The sequence below is a fragment of the Pelobates fuscus genome, chromosome 5, assembly GCF_036172605.1.
Source record: "Pelobates fuscus isolate aPelFus1 chromosome 5, aPelFus1.pri, whole genome shotgun sequence".
NCBI lineage: Eukaryota > Metazoa > Chordata > Amphibia > Anura > Pelobatidae > Pelobates > Pelobates fuscus.
In genome coordinates this window covers 209,072,822-209,095,092 of record NC_086321.1, presented here as the reverse complement: position 1 = coordinate 209,095,092, position 22,271 = coordinate 209,072,822, and the positions used below count along the sequence as shown (strand labels likewise).

Here is a 22,271-nt window from a genome sequence, read left to right as displayed (position 1 = left end):
GAAAGAATTCTCCCCTCCTTGCCATTCTGTTTTTCAACCACACATAGATCATGCCTTTCCTACCCTTCAGACATTCTCCCCGGCTACTCACCAAGAGGTGGCTGCTCTTCTCTTTTCCTCACGCCCCACTACTTGCCCACTTGATCCTGTCCCATCGCACCTTATTAGATCTCTCTCCACTTGTCTCGTGCCTTCCTTAACGCACATCTTCAACTGCTCTCTCTCTTCTGGCATTGTCCCTGCTGACCTTAAACATGCCACTGTAGTACCTATACTAAAAAAACGATCCCTCGACCCGTCCACCCCCTCTAACTATCGTCCCATATCCCTGCTCCCTTTTTCCTCAAAGCTTCTGGAAAGACTTGTCTTTACCCGTGTGTCTCATTTCCTCGATTCCAACTCTCTCCTTGACCCTCTTCAATCTAGCTTCCGCCCTCTCCACTCTACTGAGACTGGGCTTATCAAAGTTACTAACAACCTAATCGCAGCTAAATTCAAAGGCCACTACTCCATACTAATTCTTCTTGACCTCTCTGTGGCCTTTGACACCATTGATCATGCTCTCCTTCTTCAAACTCTTCAATCACTTGGTATCTGTGACTCTGTCCTCTCGTGGTTTTCCTCTTATCTCTCCCAATGCTCATTCAGTGTCTTCTTTTCTAATGATACCTCCTCCCCTCGTCCTGTCTCGGTTGGAGTCCCCCAATGCTCTGTCTTTGGTCCCCTTCTATTTTCTCTTTATACTGCCTCTCTTGGCAAACTTATCACCTCTTTTGGATTCCACTACCACCTGTACGCTGATGACACCCAGTAATATCTCTCCTCCCCGGACCTCTCCCCTGCCGTCCTGCAACGTGTCACTGCTTGCCTTTCTTCCATCTCTGACTGGATGTCCTCCCGCTTTCTGAAACTCAATCTCTCCAAAACTGAGCTCCTTGTCTTTCCTCCTCCTTATACTGATCCTCCTCTTTCGCTCTCCCTTCAAGTTTGTGGTACCCACATCAGTCCATCCTTGCAAGCTCGCTGTCTTGGCGTCATACTTGATTCTGGCCTCACCTTTGAGTCTCACATCCAGCATATTGCCAAATCCTGTAGATTCCATCTTAAAAACATAGCCCGCATCTGCCCCTTTCTTACACAAGATGCTACCAAGGAGCTTGTCCATGCTCTAGTAATTTCCTGCATGGATTATTGTAACCCTCTCCTAATTGGTCTTACCAAAAGCCGTACCGCACCGCTACAGTCTATAATGAACGTTGCTGCCAGACTGATTTTCCTCTCTAGTTGGTTCTCTCACACCTCACCCCTCTGCCACTCCTTACATTGGCTTCCTGTATGCTATAGGAGTCAATTCAAGGTACTAATTCACACCTATAAAGCACTGAACATCTCTAGCCCCTCTTATATCTCCTCACAGATCCATAGGTATGTCCCCTCTCGATCTCTCCGCTCTGCCCGTGACCACCTCCTGTCCGTTTTCCGCACCTATACGGTCAACTCACGCTTGCAGGACTTCTTGCGGGCGGCTCCTTTCATATGGAATAGCCTGCCTACCGCAATCAAACTCTCCCCGAGTCTTGCATCTTTTAAGAAGTGTTTTAAAACCCATCTCTTTAGGAAAGCTTATGGCCTCCAAGACTAACCTCTACCTCACATACCTGTCTCTTGCTCTCACCTAAAGGGCAGCACACCTTATTTGACTGCAAATTCCTGTCCTAACGTGTTTTACACCCCACCTCATATAGAATGTAAGCTTGATTGAGCAGGGTCCTCTTCAACCTATTGTTCCCGTAAGTTTTTTGTAATTGTCCTATTTATAATTAAATCTTCCTCTCATAATATTGTAAAGCGCTACGGAATCTGTTGGCACTATATAAATGGCAATAATAATAATAATAATATCGGACCACCATATACTAAATCTAAGAATACTCAAGATATGTAAAAAAATGCTTAATTTGTGTTTTCATAAATAAAGTCAACTAAACACTGAAGTATATTAATAGCATCAACTGATTCTACAGCCTATGATACAATGGTATTATGTCAACACATACAAACACATGTTGGCACAGTTGGTGTTGAAAGCTTTGCCAGCATATTTGCAATCTAGAAGGTATGAGGCAGGTGAAAGGAGTGTAAATTAATGTCACATTTAGTCAAATGGACAGGATTGATTGGCTGAGGGTGCTGGGGAGTGTTTACCAAGCAATAAAAATTAAGACCTTAAATTAAGCAATTTTTTGTTTGAAAATGTAGATTCATCTGCTATGGAGGCCCTAATATATTATATTTAGGTTATCCAGGTAAAATCTATTTTGGACAATGTAGAGGGTCACAAAGTGTGGTTGTTTAGAATGGATGTATACTTTAACTTTATTTGTCACTATATATGTATTCAGATATACCACTTACTTTTGGAAACAGCCATGTTTGTGTCTCCAACAACTTCTCGCAGCTTCTTTTTAAATTCTCGACTGGTTTTCTTATAGAAGAAGAGCTCTTTTTCAAGTTCCTCAATTTTTGCTTCATAGGCCTTTATGTTTCCTGTAACTGCCCCAGCATCTTTTTCTACGAACAGTTAATTAAAATATTAGTGAGTTACATTGCCTCATTTAGCATACAAGTATGAGCTTTGCTCATTAAACACATTTATCACAGTTATATGTGCCAGTGACATAGAAAGTAACACTTGTGAAGGTTGACATGTGATAAAGAACTGCATTATCATACTTGCATTCATGGCATTGGAAAATAGGTGTAGACTTAACTAACTTAGTAAATATTAGATAAAATGTATCCTTGTATCAACTTGGGGTTTCATAAAATGACGTCTTCTGCAACATCCTTACAATGGACACTTGAAATCGGACTATCTCACAACCACACAGACTCTTCCAAGTTCATTTTAAATCCACCGTAAGCTGCAAGGGGAACTGAATATCAGTGGGCGTAACTGGAAACCGCTGGGTGCCAGTACAAGAATCAGTGAAGCCCTAAGCCCCTTTGTGTGTGGTTGACGGAGTTTGAATGTGTTGAGGTTAAATGAGTGTGACTATGTGTAAGGCTGGCAGACTGTGACTGATAGTGTGTTTAGAGAGTTGGCTGAGTGTGCAAGTAGGGGGGATTTTCATCCCCGGTGATCCAGTGGCTGATGGCAGGATCCCTGGTGGTCCAGTGGAGGAGTGTGTGGTCTGCACCTCCGAGGGGGATGGTTGCGAAGCGCTCCCTCGCAATCTTTAAAAGGTATTTAGCATATTGCTAAAATGGCAATATAATAAATAATGATTTTGCAAGAAGGGAGAGCACAGCCAGGTAGCACTCCAGGGCATGGTCATCATAGTGACTGTTGCGAGCCTGCCAATGGTGGGAATTCAAACAGTGCTCAGCTAAAGCCAGTGGCATAAGTAAATAAACCATTCTACCATTTCTTTTTCATACATCCCAATAGCTGCAATAAACATGCCTTTAAAGTGCTGTAACAGCAGTTGCATCTTTTGTTCATACTCCTTTTGTTGCTGGGTCAGTTGTCGGTCACTTTGCAGAGTAAAATGGTCCAAGGCAGACTCCAACTCTCTTACTATATTCTCCAGCTCTGCTACTTTCATTGATAACTCTTGTGATTGCAGCTGAAGTTTACGCTCAGACTCACGCAGACTCACAACCTGGAAACATTTAACAGACTATTATGTATTTATTCAGATTAACACTTTTTACTTTAAAGCTGCTGCATACCGGGATTTACACCAGCTGCTCAATGTATTTTAGTATGATTCAAAATAAATGTTAATTTCATTAAAGTTTGCAGTAGGCCCCACAGGGTATTTAATTTGAAGCGTTGCCATTGGCTGTTAGTAAGTCAACCTAGTCACAAAGCAGGCTATCAAAGTGTCACAAACAATTTTAAGTCTAATTTGGCGTAATCTGTTGGATTGTTTACATCTGTTCTTTTTTTTTTGTGCCCTAACAGTCATATACACTTTCTTTGGCAACACAACAAATTTAAAAATGGATTTATAAGAAAAAATAAAACAAAAAAATTGGCATTTTTTTGTGAAAAATTGCAGAATGTACTGAAAAGAAAGTTGTCACTTCTTAAATACAATTTAAAATAAAGACAAATGAATGTAAACATTGCTTTTCAAAATAATAAAATCCCCCGAAATATGAATAAGACCTAAACTCATAAGATATGTCCATATAAATGTACTTACCGGTATGTTTATGCATTATTTACCTTAATAAAAGTAATTTAGACGTTTCAAAAGAATGCACTATTTGCAATGCTAAACCAACATGCATTTGTTTTACCTAGATATATATATATATATATATATATATATATATATATATATATATATATACATATATATATATTAGATATAAAATTAGATATTTAGGTATAAAAATACCAGAATGGATTTTAAACATATTTAAAGGCAGTTATGCCTTTTTAATCTTAAATTAACCGTTTTGTATATATAATGATATTGTGCAATTGTGACACTATGAAGTGACCTTAATAATTATCCAATAGGCAATGGACTATTAGAATTATTTGCTTTTTGGGAGTTCTAATTTTTTACACAAGTGTAGAGATATATTTCTTTCAACAAATATGATTGTGTCCTTAACCCCTTGAGGACCAAACTTCTGGAATAAAATGGAATCATGACATGTCACACATGTCAAGTGTCCTTAAGGGGTTAAATGCATTCTTATAAATTTTAAAATGATAGCATGCATTTTTACAACATTTACACAGAGGGAATAGCAAAATGAAAATACATATATTTTTTAATATGTGAAGATATATTTTTGAATAAGTGAGTATGTCGTTCTACATTAAAAACAAAATTGCCATATAACTACTGGTAAAATTTTAGGATTGGACTGATGGACTTTTCACATAAAGTGTAACTGTTCAAGTGGAAATGTGTGTTTTCTTCATGATTTACCCACATGGCATATATATATATATATATATATATATATATATATATTTTTTTTTTTTTTAAGCCATAAGCCACACTTCCAACCAAAACTCTCCTACAGGTGTAGTGTCTTCTTCCAGGATTCTTCTTTCCCTTATGATGATGCATTTAAGATCGGCCTTCCCATGACACATATTCCTGTCAATACCAACACTGAAGTGCCTTATGAGTTAATGTGCAGTATGTGTAGCCTGAAATAGCACATAAGGATAGAATTTCATACCCTTCTTTGTGGCTAGTCAGATTGCGATCTGTGGCTCCCCAAACTGAAACAATAGTTATCTCAGTCAGCAATACTTTCTATATATATGAAAAAAATATGGATGTGTATATATTTCACCAGAAATACAAAAATAAAATAATATAAAATAAAAAATTCAGACCTTGTTGAAGTATCTGACAAAGATAGATCTAGTTTCAGTCACGGAGAGTGAACTGAATTTATCAAGGATGTTGGCTTCACTCTGTGTAAGTATCTGAGTGGAGTCTTTCACAGATTGCTGCCGTCTCTGAATGCATTCATTCTTGTAATCAATGGCAGCCTCAAGAGCATCTATACCCTCCTCCAGCTGGAACAGAGTGTGTTCTTCCTGAGGGGACAAGAAGAAGAGCAATGCATTAGTGTCTTCAGAGAACATCTGCTAGAGTGGAGAGCTATTAACTTACCCTTTCTTTTGAATTGTAAAAGCTGTAAAGGGCTGGATAAAACCAAAGATGCAGGGAAGGAGTAAATGCTAAATAATTTAGAAAACAGGATGTGCAAAACAATACAAGTGATATTAAGAGACATATATCTATTCAGGGGCCAACGTATAAATAGAGTAAAAATGACCAGTCCACCTGTTAAATGCAGCACTTACATGGCAAAAACAAACATGTGTGAGCTATAGTGTATATATTAAACATTATAAGCCTTACAATTTAGTAGAAAATGTACACTATGGTTCTTAAAGTATAATATACACCATGGGCCTTATATTATTCGGGGTTGTTCATTAAACTCCAAATTCAAGTAAATTAAATCTAAATTGCACAACTTAGGCAAAAATAGATGCTCTGAAAGAATTCAGAATTAGTCAGAGCTTAGCTACATTAACTTCAATTGTACCATTCAGATTCAATATGCCAACATGTAAAGCTGAAACTGATATGGATGGGGAGCAGAGATGAAGGAAGGAACAGAGAATAGCTGGAACTTTAGTGCAGAAACTGAGCAGTGAAGCAACAAAAAGGAAGAGCAGAGTTAAGATAAGGAAAGGCTGAATGAAAATGGGTCTCAGTAATTTTAGTTCCACTAGTTGCTTTTTTTTTTTTAAAAGAAGATCACTGTTGATAATATATTTTTTGGCATTGAAATTATAATTAGTGATATTCTGTATGAAACGTATATTTTAAGTAATACAGCATCCCTAAATTAAGGGGACAATCCAGGCATGCTGTAATAAGTTTGCTACCCAACAATACGCTTTCAAACGGTTTAAGAATGCTTAGACTTATAACTGTCTTTGTTGTGTGTCCACGCTGCTTGTGGTCTGAGCTTGATAGAGTGGAAGAGTTAACTTACACTTACCACTCGAGTTCAAACCGCAGCAGCTCAGGCTGTCCAGAAGTCCTTCTACCAGACAGCCAATAGAGGTTGAGTTAACCTTGACAGTCAAATATTGCAGTTTATCAAAAATCTGCAATAATTACCACTGCAGGGTTAAGGGACCTGTGACACTGCACCCAGACCACTTCGGTGAGCTGAAGTGGTCTGGTGCCTATAGTGTCCCTTTAAACACAAACCCAGCATTACATTTCTCCTCTCCCAGCATCTTTCATGTACTGACTGAACCTTGAAAGACTGTCCACCTCATTTACTCTACCTTTGTCACTATATTATTTTTACTATAAAATGTTAACATTAAAACCGGTTTACCACTGTAAGTTTCTCTATATGCAGTTTTTTGTAATTTTCAGTGAATGTATTCCATTAATATTTTTTGATGTACATGCAGTTAATATTTGAGTAATATAAATTTGGTTGGTCAACTTATCAATTGTATACAACACGTGTTTGCTCTATTCCCCTTCCCCCTTCCCTTTCTCCATCCTTTGCCCAGCCTGGCTGTAAATACTTTCATATAACCGTGTCTTATCTCCATAGCTGTTTCTTAGGCCTTGATTCACAAAAACTCAGACTCTTTATTTCTCTTAGCACTGCCCACCCACTCAGGTTCTTTCTAAAAAAAAACTTTTACATGCTCTCCCAGCTGCTTGATATCTTAATCCCCCCCTCATTAGCTTTACACACTAACATTAGCTGCAACTTTCCTGAAAGTTGCTCTGGCCATCACTTTCAAATTCCCCATGTTCCTCTTGTCTCAAATCCCCATTATATCCTTTAGAATGTAAGCTCACAGGGTATCTAACTAAACACTTTGTATAGAAGAGCTTCAATGATTTCAGCTCACGGGCAAAGCCCTCTTTACCTTTTGGATTTGTCTGTGTATATTGTACTGTTTACTTTTCCTAATTGTACAGCAATGCAGAATATGTCGGCACTTTATAAATGCCAGTAATAAATAAATATATGGGTTTACCTATTTTAGAAGCTTCATGTGAACTCAGGGTTTGTCTAAGTATATGTGCTTGTTAGAACAAAACATGCCAGGTGTGAGAAGTATGACCAGGGTGAGTTTGAATTTTTGAATTGGAGTTATTTTTTTGTACAGTTGTGTACTTCTTGTTTGTTATATTGATTTTACGTTAATAAAATAATTAGTTTGAGTCAATATTGCTTAAACCTGGAATATTTCATATATACGGGCCACAGTGCAAATAGTCAGACTTTGGTTTTCTTAACATTCTCTCCAGTGAATGGTCTAATAGCAGATGAGAACACATAACTTTTTTTTTTTTTTTTTTAAACCTACCTCTGGTGAGAGCACTCTTCCATTTTTCAGCTTCTCATCTAGGCTGTCTCTTCTCTGTAGGAGATGATCTCTCTCCTTCTGTAATAGTTTGACCTCCATAGACACTTTCCTTTGCTCCTCGTTGTCACCAATGTTCAATTTTTTGCTTTTGTCAGTTAGCTCACTCTCCACAACACTCAAACGGTTAGATAGCTTTAACAGGTCACTGTTTAAAGCCTAAAAGGACAATATTTATACATAAGTTTATATGCACACCATTATGTTGTTTTTGCAGAATACAGATTTGTACAGTTACTAGATGTCTATCTAACTGTGGCTTGAAATTGACTGGAGGACATCTAGTGATATATGTATTTCTGCAATGAGACTGGCTATTTTGATAATGAAGAGCATGGATTCAATACATAAGATTGTGCTTAGAATAAGGGTATGTTATGTACCAGTATGCTGTACGACCTGCATAATAGGTTTCTCAAATGCCTGGTATAAATCTCCTATAATAAACATCTAAAACGCTTCATGTTTTGTTTTTTTGTGTCAAGTTATAAAAAATGTGAGAGACAGTTTAACTTTAAAAGTTCATTAAAAAAATTAAATTAACTTCCTGAAAACAAAACACACACAAAACAAAAACATCTTAATGCTTATAAAAATATCACTAGACCAAATTTGCTGTCCTCTCATAAGTTCTAAGAAACCCGGAATCTTAAAAAATAGACAATGCACAAGAGGTAGGAGAATATTCACGAAATCCAAGTAGGTGAAGATCTGCTTAAATATTCCAAACAAATCACTCAATGATAAATCAGAGTTCTTCCTACCAAGCAAAATGAAAATGTTTATGTACTGGATCATCTGGAAATTGTTCAGATACTGGTATAGGGCAGTGTGTTTGTAAATAACCTCTCTATCCACACATAAGGAACTTTGTAGGAGACAGCAGGCCATCCTAGTCAGATACCTGTTCACCATCATCTTGATGACTTACAAGGCACAATATACATCTACCTTCCATTACCAAAGATACATTCTGTAAATATATTTATTGTACATTTAATCGCTGGCCAGAATCTCGATAAATAAAATATTTCTTGGGCAATTGTACCTGGCTTGATCTAAGCTTTTTAATCTCTAGATGACTTTTCTCCTGTAGAAGTAATTCCTTCTTAGCAATGCTTTCTTCTTTTTTCTTTAATTCTTCATTCAATTCATTCAGTGCTTGTCGCTCTTTCAAGACCTTCTCAACCTCTTCATCCAGCCACTTCCTTTGTTCTTCTAATTTCTTAATTGTATAGAATATAAGTTTACAAAAGGAGGGAAAGATAATGATGAACTAGACTGATTTGCCACAGACTGCAAAGCTGCTGTTAATTCTATTGACATTTCATCTTAGACTACTTTTGTAACTAGTAAAACTGCAGTCTGAAACTCAATTTATGGAGAGTAAAGATATTACCTGTAAAACATGGCTTGCTGTGCACATTTTGACAAATGGGAATACAATTAAAATTTTGTTGTACCAACATATTCCACAGCACCATACAATAGGTAAAACAAGGCTAACAATTAAGTCTAACAGAACATGCTCAAAATATACAGGAACGGTAGAAGAGGGCCCTGGATACACAGGCTAAAAACGTAAAAATACAAATCTAAGAAGCTCTCAGGCAATAGAAAATAGTGTGCAATTGCACATAACTACCAAGCCTAGTAGATCTAGGTTAATATATCATGAAAACATAAAACAAAGTGGGCAGAGGTGTTTGAAATCAGTAAAGGGTCCTGCAATGGCAGCATTGTCAGAACTTAACAGGCAGACCTCCTGTGGGCTGAGGCATGTCAAATGATCAAGAATTTTGACTGGGTGGTCTGAGGTAGGTAGAGGGATTATAAAATGATATAAATTGCCAGTATATATAGTTTATAGTCCATATATAATGATATAAGTTATGAGTCGTGTCATGAGGAGTATGTTACTGTCAGATGGATCTGTACAAGACTGAGGTGGGCAGACAGATATGATGGGTGCCAAGTGTTCTGGTGGAGTCTGAAAATGGAAGAGGACCTAAAGAGAACTACAGTGAATGGAATGGGTGAAGTGACTCTGATGAGAGGAAGGAGGTCTGATGGTATCTGAAATGGGCACGTTCAGAAACAGTGTAAAATAGACAGGGGGGTTTCAAGTAGGTGAGCAGGTGAAATAGGGGCCCAAGGTCAGAAAGCAAAGTCATTAGCCAGAGTAATGCATACTCACTAGTTGGAGCTGATCAGGCATGCTGGAACTACTCTTCCTCCTTCTAATGAACGCAATCTCTTCATTTTTATGTTTCAGCATCTTTTGTTGCTGCTCAGTCTTTAGTTGGAGCTCCTGAATAGAACAATGAAATAGATATTTTTCTTCGACAAGTGCAGAGTAACATTCAATTGTAGGTGAGGTTGTGCAAGCACATTGTCATATTCAAAGACGGAGAAGGCTACTGTCATAAGCAACGTCTATTATTATTGCATCAATATGTTACTACAAGTAGAGAACTGCTGAGAATGGTTCTAGACAAATCGTCTGTATCAGATGGTAATTGTTCAAATCACAAATGAACTGTTTTATGCGGACACAATTGATATATTTATTAATTGATCATTAACACAGCTATATATGAGGCTGATGGGTTGTGTAGAGATTTAGAAACCAAATGAGACCCCTAATTTGTATTTATCTATTTGTTTACTTTTCGTCATGTAAAATTATCTCCACATTTGATATGTCATATCATATTTATATTAATCCTGTATAAGCCTGCATACATGTTTATAGTGCATCTTTGCCACTCCTTCCAATTGTTCATGCTACTCCCAACTCTCTGTACCTTAATATATTGCTGGTCCTTCTGGACTGCTAACTCCAATTTTTTCTTTTTCTCACTTTCCTCTTTCAACTTTCTTTGCAGTTGGGTATATTGTTGTCGCATGTGACCAATATTTTGTTCCACGTCTGTCACACGCTTCTCATTCTGTATGGAGATTGATGCAAGCTTCTTGGTATCTTGCTGTTTTTTCTGCAGTACCTAATAGTAATAACAGTAATAATGCTATCAAGTTAAATGTCTGACACTCTTATATAATGCTCCATTCCCCATTGTGTCGACTCGAATACAACTGAAAGCAAAGAAACGTGTGAAAAACATAAAAGCTGGCGCAGGCCTTGGTTGAAAAAGGCTGGCTGTATAACTATATGCATTACTTACAGTTTTCTACCACTGCTATTCCAGGCTAAATACTGGTGGCGAGTACACTGTCTGTAGACATATTAAAAAAAACATGGAACATGGAGAGCTACAACTTCACAGTATTGTTGAAACTTACACTTGAGAGCATCCACTTCACAGAGTATGAGATTCTATCTCAAAGCAAGACACAGTATATACGCATATGCCGTGTGTCATGTACCCACCTCCCTTAAACACTGCTGTGACCTTGTGAGTGCAAGCAGAGTATGGGCAACTCTACCTTGCTGATACTGGAAAGATGGATACGTCTGCTTGCACTCAAAGAAGTTTCTAATCAATTGTAGCCCTCAATTTAATAAAATGGCATTTATGAGAATTGTCAAAAAAAAAAAAAAAAAAAAAGAGGCATCTCCAAGCGGAATAACCTAATGCATTTCATGCAATGTGGCACATAATCTTAGGCACAACATGCTAACATCCTACTGTGGTATTCAAACATATATCGTTTAATTGAAGTGAAGCGCTGAGAATGGAAATGGGTTGGTCAGTAAAGGAGATCTAAAACACCAGCTGTGCTGCCTTACTCATCTCATGCCTGCCGCCCTGAGGGAAATCTGGACCTGCTGATGCTGCTATCTTGTAGGAGGCAGACAATGGTCTTCAGGTAAGTATACATTTTAATCTATACATGTTTTATGAATTTCAACAGCATTTATAGATTAAAAATGTATAGTTAACCAAGTCTTTGTCATCCACAATTTTAGTGGATCAAAAGCAGACAGCGTGCTTGTTACACAGTCCAAGTAAAACACACATAATTAGCATACCTGCACTTTGAGTTTTGCCGCTTCCATTTTCTTACGGAAATCTTTCTGTAGCTTTGCTTTCTGTGCTATGTCCCTCAATTCTTTGTTCTCCATCTCCTGCAGCTGTCTCTGCGCTTCAGCCAGGTCTGCTTTTGCTTGGTGTGCTTCTTGTTCCAGTTGTGATATTTTCATGGCATACTGCCCATTTATTGACTGGGCATCATTACCTTAAACCACCAGATAGAGAAAAAAAACAAAACAACATACAGTTGTCAATCTACATAACTTACTTTCCAAAAGTAAATAACTCAGAAATAAATACTGCAGTGCTGGTTAAATTTTCATTTCCACAGGTTCAAACTAAGCAAACGGCTCCAAAAATCGTGGCTCCCAAACACGTTTTCAAGTCGAAATTATACTCAACTCATCACATACAGCACAAGAAAACCCCAATATTTCTTGTGCCTGTTCCTGGCACCAGATAAGCAGTGTAGCGTACACCCCCTCTCTAAGTCTCTGGCATTTCCACTATTGTGGCTAAATGGAACAAAAGCAATCACACTACTTCACTGTCTGTCATGATAGCTGAGCGCTATGCCATCAAAGGACAAGAGGGACCTATTTCTCACGTGAGGAACCGTTCAGTTACCCGCTCATTTTTCTTTTTCATGGACTAGTGGTGGTCTATTAGTCTCACTGCTACTCTCCACCTCCCTCCTGAATCAGTGGGGGCTACCCAGAATAATCAGTAACACTACATTTGTTTAACTTGAATGGAGACCTGTATGAAAACAGTCAACTGAACTTTACCAGATGGGGAGCAAACCATGACAGTGGCAAGGGCAAGTTGGGGTGCCTAGAGAGAATTAAGACTATATATAAAAGTTGTCCAAGAGTTCTTTAATATGCTACAAACAAGATGAATACAAGATATTTCAGCACTCACTGAATAGCCAGAGTATGATGCATCTAACATACAACAGCCTCTGGTGCTGGAGGGAAATCTGTCAGAACACTAAATCTCTTCAACGTGTCCATGGGCACAGCCATCTGGCCTGTGGTCAGGAAATCTCAAAAAATATGAGTGCACTCAAGCCTTCATATGATAGGAAATACCAACTGCCCAATACTCCCTACTAACATACAAATATCACAGTGGTTTCCATTCCTCCCAGTAATTGTAGTTAAAGACCGGTAAGCTAATTATCTCACAGGAACAAAGAGCCCAACACAAAACATAAAAGTACCCCAAACCATAATAAAAACATACAATAACCCCACATATTATGCATCCCCAATAACCCTGATCTGAGCGCCCAAGTTCTCCAAATAGCACTCAGATACATACAGTGTGGGGGAAACGCCACCGTGTTAAAGTTTTGATCGACCGCACACGTGGATCTATGCCCAAAATAGTTCCAGGGCGTTTGCCGGTCAGTTTAGGGAGTTCCTGCAGCTGCAATACGGGGTGCTCCGCCTGGCTCTCAGGGAGCGTTGGTTCCCCTTAGTCTCAGACACCTTCCCTCCAAAAAGCGCTCTCCTGGCAGGTTGCAAAGTGGTTCAAAATCCCGGACCAAGTTGTCTGGGAACAGCACGGTCACTTCATGCCAAAAATAGTTCCATAACATTTGCGGCTAAGTACCGCTGAGGTGACCGATGACCCATGAAGTCCTCATGCCGAAATTAGTTCCATAGCGGTCGCGGCTAAGTACCACTGAGGACCTTGCGTGGGTTTGGTTCATGCAATTTGCTGCCAGGGAGCTAGCGTATGGTTCTATTCGTATAAAGGGAAAGTGCGAACTAGGGTCACCCAGGGAAAGCTGCTAATGGCGGCTGAGATGGGCAACTCCCGAATAATGTCTTTGACCTGGACCATAGTCGGTGGGCAGGAGGCCAGCTTCCACACTCCTCCAGAAGTTCATGGCAAACTGCACGAGTTGCTTTAAACAGATAAGTTTAAAGCAACAGATGCAGTGGTTGATGCATCGAAATTCGAACAACCAAGGATGTTTATGACAGAGGAAAATGAGAAGAGAGTTGCTGTGACTTTTGTGAACAGTCCGAAAAAGTCCACACAACGTACGTCTCAGCAGCTATCCATACCGAGAATGTCTTTGCAACGCTTAATACGGAAATTCAAAATGAAGCTGTACCGTCCAAAACTGTTACACTGTCTTCTTGAGGACGACCGAGACCACCGGTTGCAATTCTGTGAGATGATGCGTAACCAAACCTCTAACAAACTAGATCTTCTTGATAAGATCATCTGGTCAGATGAGGCTTCTTTCATTGTCAGGCCATGTGAACAGAAATAACTGTGCGTATTGGCCAAAGAAAACTCAAATTTGACTATCCTATCTCAACTGAACCAGTAAGGCCTCACAGTGTAGGGTGCACTGTTCAGTGAAGCTGTTGAAGGACCAGTTGTTTTTCATAGAACTGTGGATAGTAACAATTACCTAAACTTGTTGCACAACGTGGTAGTGCTAAAACTCAGAACTAGGGCTAACTTCGACGAACTGCTCTGCCAACAAGTTGAGGCACCTCCTCATTATGCTTTTGCAGCAATGTACTACCTTGAAAATACCTTCCCAGAGCATAGATTTGAGGAATGTTGCAGCGCTGATGGAAGACATTTTGAGCACTTACAAGCTTAAATAGTGTTAAACAAATATAAATGTCATAAAATGCAAATAAACTACACTGTATACCTACATTTGGACCACCCTGTATGTATGTATGTATATTTATAGTTTTTAGTTTATTTAGTTGACTTCATCCCTTTTTTTTTTTTTACTTTGGACACAGATTACGTATGTAACTATATGATTAAAGTTATGCTAGTTACAGTTTAAGCATAATAATGAATGATGAGTCTTCACATATGCATGGTCTTACATTTTTAAACATAGTGTATTACATCATGAATGTATAAAATCTTATCAAAGCAAATGTGCCATATAAAGTTTGTCAAATAAATGATACAGTTACATTTTTAAATACACTAACACTACTAAATTCCTACTCAGGACACTCAAATAGGCAAGAATTTGAGGCTAGTCTTACAGCTGCACAATTGTCTATTAAACCACTGATTACAACAAATAACACATACTAAAGCATTGCTATAGTGATATTCAAGGCCTTTTTAGAACATGGTCTGATTGTCTCTTATTTACCAAAGTATAAATGATATTATGTTGGGCTACAGTGTTTCATTGCATTGTGCCACCACACTTTCATGTACTGCTTATGTGAAAAGCATTCACTTTCTGAAGATTTGACCTGAAACATAACTAAAACTGGTATCATTTCAGTAGTATTCAAAGTATTGTTTTTTTTCTATACATAGTATTTTCTGTGTGGAAATTATGAGGTCATCCGAACTCTGTGACATCACAATGCTGTCATGATACAGCTGAAATTCAGTTTCATACTGAACATTTAATTTCCAGAGAAGGCCAGTTGTTGAAGCTCTGCTTTAGAGAAATGAGTTAATTTACTGTATAAGCATGCCAAGAAACAACATGGTGAAAACATGGAAAAGGTGAGTACCGATTACAGGAAAGGCAGAATTAGATAGGAAAGAATGATTATGTTACTATTACTCCATTCAGTTTTACATGCAATGCAACAATTTTATGTAAATGGTGTTTTAGGTACACGGAATACAGAAGGCCCAACAAATAACAAACAGGGGAATAATAGTATCCATAGTATAATAGTATGGGCCAGGCTGAGGTGCTCTAATATGCCAACTTGACTTCCTAAATACGTTGTTTAAGGTCAACTGTCAGTTATAAAGTAGTTTTTTAAGCTATGAATCACAAGTCATCAAAAAAGTGAAGGTTTCAGTCTTGACGGGGGACTTTTATCAAGCTGTTTGCTTATATGTGGTCAACACATCTATATGATTTTATATAGTTTATAAATATCTCCAGATCCATGATTTCTCATTTCTCAGTTCTGTATCTTTTCTATAAAATTATATATTACAAATATCAAAGTCAGGTATAGGATGCAATTGAGCTTGACTCGCTCATCTGGCACCATTGTAGGAATAATGATGGGCATTTGCTCTTTTATGGCACTTTATAGGTAGATGCCGTGTGTGTATGAGCACCGCCATAACAATGCAGGAAAATGTTGGCTCCTTCATAAAGTGCTGCAGAGGTAAATGTGTTATTTACACATGTGCGGTGTACACATCATCCCATCCAGGAGCAGGAAATTAGTTCAATTGTGTGTTTAAAAAAAAACTAAAAAAATAAAAACTAAAAGTGACAAGTCCTTAACGATCAAATGACGGTCATGCATTAAAAGGAACAGCTGAGTTAAACAATTGCTAGTACCAATCACATACCTGAGTGTCTACTCTGTCAGCTGGTGCTGATGTTAGTGGCACCAGACTGACAGATGAGCTATGCCCAGGACTCAAACTAAGCTCTGCACATTCCCCTTAAAATCTGTTTTAAATACTGCGGCTGAGCAATGTCAACCATGGTAATTCTAAGTCTGCCCCCAAGTTAAAAAAGAGAGACTCGGGTAGCAATTGCAATTAGTGACCACAGACAGAAAGGTGAGCTGTGTGCAGAGCTCAAAGTGAGTACTACACATGATTGATTGCCCAGTTGTAGTGATCCTGAGTCTGTCCCAATGATGATGGAGGCCCTGGTGAGGTCTCCCTGCCCTGTGATTGGTGCTGGGCATTGTCAGCAACCTAGCAAAAATCACAGTTTCAGGAGCTGCCGCATGAGAGGGAGCACTACTGTGCTAGCTGTGAAATCTCTTTGCTAATGCCAGTACTGACATTAGCTGAGGGAATCCCTCTGAGGTGGGATTAGGTACAGTATTAAGTGTAGGATTATGGGTTTATTTAGGGGAAACGGTATACATGTGAGGTATCATTGTACTTGAGAACAGTAGCAGAATACAAATGTGGGGGGTTTACAGTAGTGAGAAATGTGTGGTCTGTTAAGACCTGTTAAATAACACAAATAATTAACTATTTTGATCAAGGTTTATGATAAAATGATTACATGAAAAGTGTAAAAGTGTTCTTCGTTAAATAGTCTGGAGGATGTAACAAACATACTTTTGTGTAGTGGTTTTGGATTCCATAAATACTATAAAAGTTGTAAATTCAGTATACTAAATGTTGCAATGTTTTAGCTGTAAAATCATAATTTGTTTTATAAAATGTAATTGAAATCTTAGACATATACATTTAGCCTTTAGTTGCACTTGTTGTGTATAAATTATGAAATGTAAATCTGAGGAGAAAAAATATCTTAGTTTTTTCCCTTTATAGTGTTATGCATACATGTTTGATATCAAAAGAAGGCCCAATTTCTCCTTTAAAAAAATTACAATATGTATGAGTGCACTTAAGCAGAAAGGGTGAGATTGTGGTAGAATGAATGCATTGCAAAAGTGGCAAAAAGGCATTGGTCATAAACATGTTGCATCTCAAGAGCATTTGTCCTTTAGGGATTAAAGGAACGCTCCTCTGCCTAAATACAAAAGAAAATAAAAAAAATAATCCATGTTTAGTAGATAAACCCCCAATGAAAAGACATGCAAGCTTTGATTTAAGCATTTTTTCATTGGATGTACGTTATATCTAAAAACGGCTTTCAAAAGCTGCATATGTATACAGCCTTTGCAAGCCTTGCCCTTCTAACCCCGCCCATACTTTCGGTGGCTGTCCAATCACAGACGTCTCAATGCAGCTCAGTGAGAAATCTTTACAAGGCAGGTGCTCTGTGCAATTGCCTGCCTCTTGAATTTTGCTCAACTGAGCTAACCTAACCAGGAAGTAACAGGATTGGTTTTCTGATTGAAATCCAGGTTGTGTTACAAGGTTCATATTTATAAAAGTGCCTATTTCTATTGCAATTTGCACATTTTTTTTTAATTAGAAAAAGAGGACACACTCTTCACACATAAAGCACTTCAGCTAGCTAAAGTACTTTTCAGGTCTGGAGTCTCCCTTTAAATTTAATTAAGTACAATTATCTTGCTTTAAAGGAACACTCCGGAGGGAATTTCATTTATTTTTAACAATTTAGTAGATTTATCATGAAAACATGCTTTTATGGCTGCATTTATCCACTGGGCTTATACATTAACACCGTTTGTAAAAACTGCAGAACTGCTGTCTGCAGCCTTTGCAAGTCTTCAATCAGAGGCACCTGCAGGCACATTTGCGCTTTGTGGAGAAGGCAAGCATGCTCTAGCACAGCGGATCCCAAACTGTGGTAAACTATCCCTAGGGGTACAACCAGTTCCCTGAGGGGAATGCGAAAAAAAAACCTTCCATAATGTGGGAACTACCGCCGGTACAGTGGGTGCCCGTGGGAAGGGAAGTGTGGTGGGCAGGGGGCAGACCAGGAGAAAAAGCCTCCAATTCCCACAAGGCCCGGCCAGCAGAAGTCAGTGTATGTGTGTCTTTGTGTGCTTGTATCTGTGTCTTTGTGGGAGTCTGTATCTATGTAGTGCTTGTATCTGTATGTGTGTCAGTGTGTGGGTATCTGTTTGTCTGCATATCTGTATGTGTGTCAGTATGTGTATCTGTTTGTCTGAGTATCTGCATGTGTGGTGGTGTTTGTATCTGCATGTGTGGCAGTGTTTGTATCTGTATGTTTGCCTTTGTGTGTCTACATGTGTGTCTGTATCTGTATGTATTGTGTTAAAATCAGTCTTGGACCCACTGATATTGGCTTACTGTGATGTAGTGGTATGTTTAACACAATACGGCCATATGGTGTAACTGAATTCCTATATTTGCTTGCCAAGATAAATGGTTTTAAGTTGCCCTGTAAAACATAAGACTGTATTATTTTGTTTTTTTATGCGCGCTGTTCCTTTAACTGTATTTTGTATATATTTTGGTCTTTACGACAGCACCACTACTTAGAAATGCATGGTGCCCCGATTCCCATTTTTTTCCTATATGTATGTCAGTGTTTGTACCTGTGTATCTGCATGTGATTCTTTGTGTCTGTATCTGTACGTGTGTCAGTATTTGTATCTGTGTTTCTGTATGTGTGTTAGTGTGTGTTTCAGCATGTCTGTGTATTTGAACGTGTCATTGTTTGTATTTGTTTGTCTGTACATGTATATGTGTGCCTGTGTATCTGCATGTGTGTCAGTGTGTGTACCTATGTCTGTATCTGTATGGCAGTGTGTGTATCTGTGTATCTGCATGTGTGTCAGTGTGTGTGTCTATATCTGTATGGCAGTGTTTGTATCTGTGTATCTGTATATATAGCAGTGTGTGTATCTGTGCATGTTTGTCAGTGTTAGTATCAGTGTGTTAGTGTTTTAGAATTGTGTGTGCATGTGTGTCATTGTGTGCATCTGCACTGTATATAAATATAAACATAGATATATATACACCTATGCAGGTGATACTTGAAAAATTTGAATATCGTGCAAAAGTTCATTTATTTCAGTAATGCAACGTAAAAGGGGAAACTAATATATGAGATAGACGCATTACATGCAAAGCAATATAGTTCAAGCCGTGATTTTTCATAAGTGCGATGATTATGGATTACAGCTCATGAAAACCCCAAATCCACAATCTCATTAAATTAGAATATTGTGAAAAGGTGCAATATTCTAGGCTCACATTGTCACTCTCTAATCAGCTAAGTAAGCCATAACACCTGCAAAGGGTTTCTGAGCCTTTAAATGGTCTCTCAGTCTGGTTCAGTAGGAATCACAATCATGGGGAAGACTGCGGACCTGACAGTTGTGCAGAAAACCATCATTGACACCCTCCATAAGGAGGGAAAGCCTCAAAGGTAACTGCGGAGGAAGTTGGGTGTTCCCAAAGTGCTGTATCAAAGCACATTAATAGAACATTATTTGGAAGGGAAAAATGTGGAAGAAAAAAGTTCATGAGCAGCAAGGATGACCACAGCCTGGAGAGGATTGTCAGGAAAAGGCCATTCAAAAGTGTTGGGGAGTTTCACAAGGAGTGGACTGAGGCTGGAGTCAGTGCACCAAGAGCCACCACACACAGACGGATCCTGGACATGGGCTTCAGATGTCGTATTCCTTTTGTCAAGGAACAACAAACAACGTCAGAAGCGTCTTACCTGGGCTAAAGAAAAACAGACGTGGTCTGTTGCTTAGTTGTCCAAAGTCCTCTTTTCTGATGAGAGCAACTTTTGCATCTCATTTGGAAACCAAGGACCCAGAGTCTGAAAGGAAGAATGGAGAGGCACACACTGCAAGATGCTTGAAGTCCAGTGTGAAGTTTCCACAGTCTCTGTTGATTTAGGGAGCCATGTCATCTGCTGGTGTTGGTCCACTGTGCTTCATTAAGTCCAGGGTCAACGCAGCCGTCTACCAGGAGATTTTGGAGCACTTCATGCTTCCTTCTGCAGACAAGCTTTATGGGGATGCTGAATTCATTTTCCAGCAGTACTTGGTACCTGCCCACACTGCCAAAAGCAACAAAGCCTGGTTCAATGACCGTGGGATTACTGTGCTCGATTGGCCAGCAAACTCACTTGACCTGAACCCCATAGAGAATCTATGGGGCATTGCCAAGAGAAAGATGAGAGACATGAGACCGAACAATGCAGAAGAGCTGAAGGCCGCTATTGAAGCATCCTGGTCTTCCATAACACCTCAGCAGTGCCACAGGCTGATAGCTTCCATGCCACGCCGCATTGAGTACTGAGTCCATATGCATGCTTATACTTTTCAGAGGTCCGATATTGTTCTATGTACACTCCTTGTTTTATTGATTGCATGTAATATTCTAATTTACTGAGATTGTGGATTTGGGGTTTTTCATGAGCTGTAAACCATAATCATCGCACTTATGACAAATCACGGCTTGAACTATCTTGCTTTGCATGTAATGCGTCTATCTCATATATTAGTTTCCCCTTTTACGTTGCATTACTGAAATAAATGAACTTTTGCACGATATTCTAATTTTTAGAGTATCAACTATATATATATATATATATATATATATACACACACACAAATTATATTAATATATTAAGTACAAACATTTTGCTATTATGAGGTGTTTATGGAAATGGGCTGTCAAGGGGTACAGAAGTTGCAAGTGTCCATTTAAAGTAAGCAATCCATTTATCTGTTATGTTTCAACATGAACAGGAGACAAAACCTGGAAATCTTGTTCTGAATGTGAGAAGGTTTAATGGATTTTGACAAGCTTTAAAAGGAAAGATATATTATGAAATACTGTCATATCCGGTAATGTAAGGAGGGGACAGGAGAACAGAACAAATCATACAAAGACACAAGTGCAGTAATTAATATAGAAAATATTATGTCAAATGTATTAGTTATATAGGTGTTAATTAACTGAACAATAAATTGTAGTAAATACAAAACATACGGCAAAGTAACCGAATTGGAAACCTTCACCAACTTAGCTACAGCTATTATACTTTGGATTTTGCAATGTAGTTTTCAGTTGACCACAATTCAGTTTAATTAATTTTTTTTCTCTCTCTTATACAATACAATGGCCTAATTTCACACCTCTGTACATTCTTAAATTTACAGAATAAGACACGATGAGGGTCTTTCATTTAGGAATAAGACATGATTAACCTAATTAACCTCCTTTCATCACACACAGCAGTGATATTGCATGCAATGGCATGTATGCTTTATACATTGAATGACATGTATGTTCAGAGTCTTATCACTAGGACTCTGCACAGAAGCAAATAAGGTTGCCAATTAATCATCTTATTTTCATGTGGCTAAGTAAACCATTAGCCCTCTCTGACCCATAAGTGCAACGCAAATAAAGAAAATAAAGATAATTAATAAACCAAAACACTTACCGGTCTTCATTAGCTCTTTAATAAGCTCCTCTTTCATCTTGATATTGATTGTAAGCTCCCTCATCTTCTGCTTTCCATCTGCGAGCCGAAGTTCAGAATTCTTCAATTTCTTTATATTTAGCACTTGACTTTCATGAAGAGATACAATGGCTGTATCTTAAACAAAAAACAAAAACAAAATAATATTGCACATTTGAGCCTTAAAACAGAAGTTGAAATTTTATTTTTACCTTATGGCCACGACTTTGCTTTATGGAATACATGCTACATAAGAAAATAGTATACACGGCACAATATATACCGATTAAGGAGACAATGCTCTGTACAACTTGTAACACGAAGCACCAATATTGTTCTCAAATATACACACTAAAGAGAAATATGTGAAAGAAAATAAGCGTTGCATTGTGAAACCAGTATATTAAATTATATTAAAGTATGCCTTACAGCATAATAAATCTTTATAGGTCCTGCAAAATAT

The 22,271-nt window shown here is 38.2% G+C and overlaps 1 protein-coding gene across 1 annotated transcript in view; it reads right to left on the bottom strand.

Annotated features, from left to right (window-relative positions):
- KIF27 (kinesin family member 27) overlaps nucleotides 1-22,271 on the bottom strand; it is an 83,918-nt gene that overhangs the window by 4,314 nt on the left and 57,333 nt on the right. Inside the window, 9 exon segments of the mRNA XM_063456532.1 lie at nucleotides 2,416-2,571; nucleotides 3,467-3,665; nucleotides 5,378-5,584; nucleotides 7,910-8,125; nucleotides 9,015-9,191; nucleotides 10,164-10,277; nucleotides 10,774-10,971; nucleotides 11,961-12,166; nucleotides 21,791-21,946. Coding sequence (XP_063312602.1) covers nucleotides 2,416-2,571; nucleotides 3,467-3,665; nucleotides 5,378-5,584; nucleotides 7,910-8,125; nucleotides 9,015-9,191; nucleotides 10,164-10,277; nucleotides 10,774-10,971; nucleotides 11,961-12,166; nucleotides 21,791-21,946 — 1,629 coding nt within the window.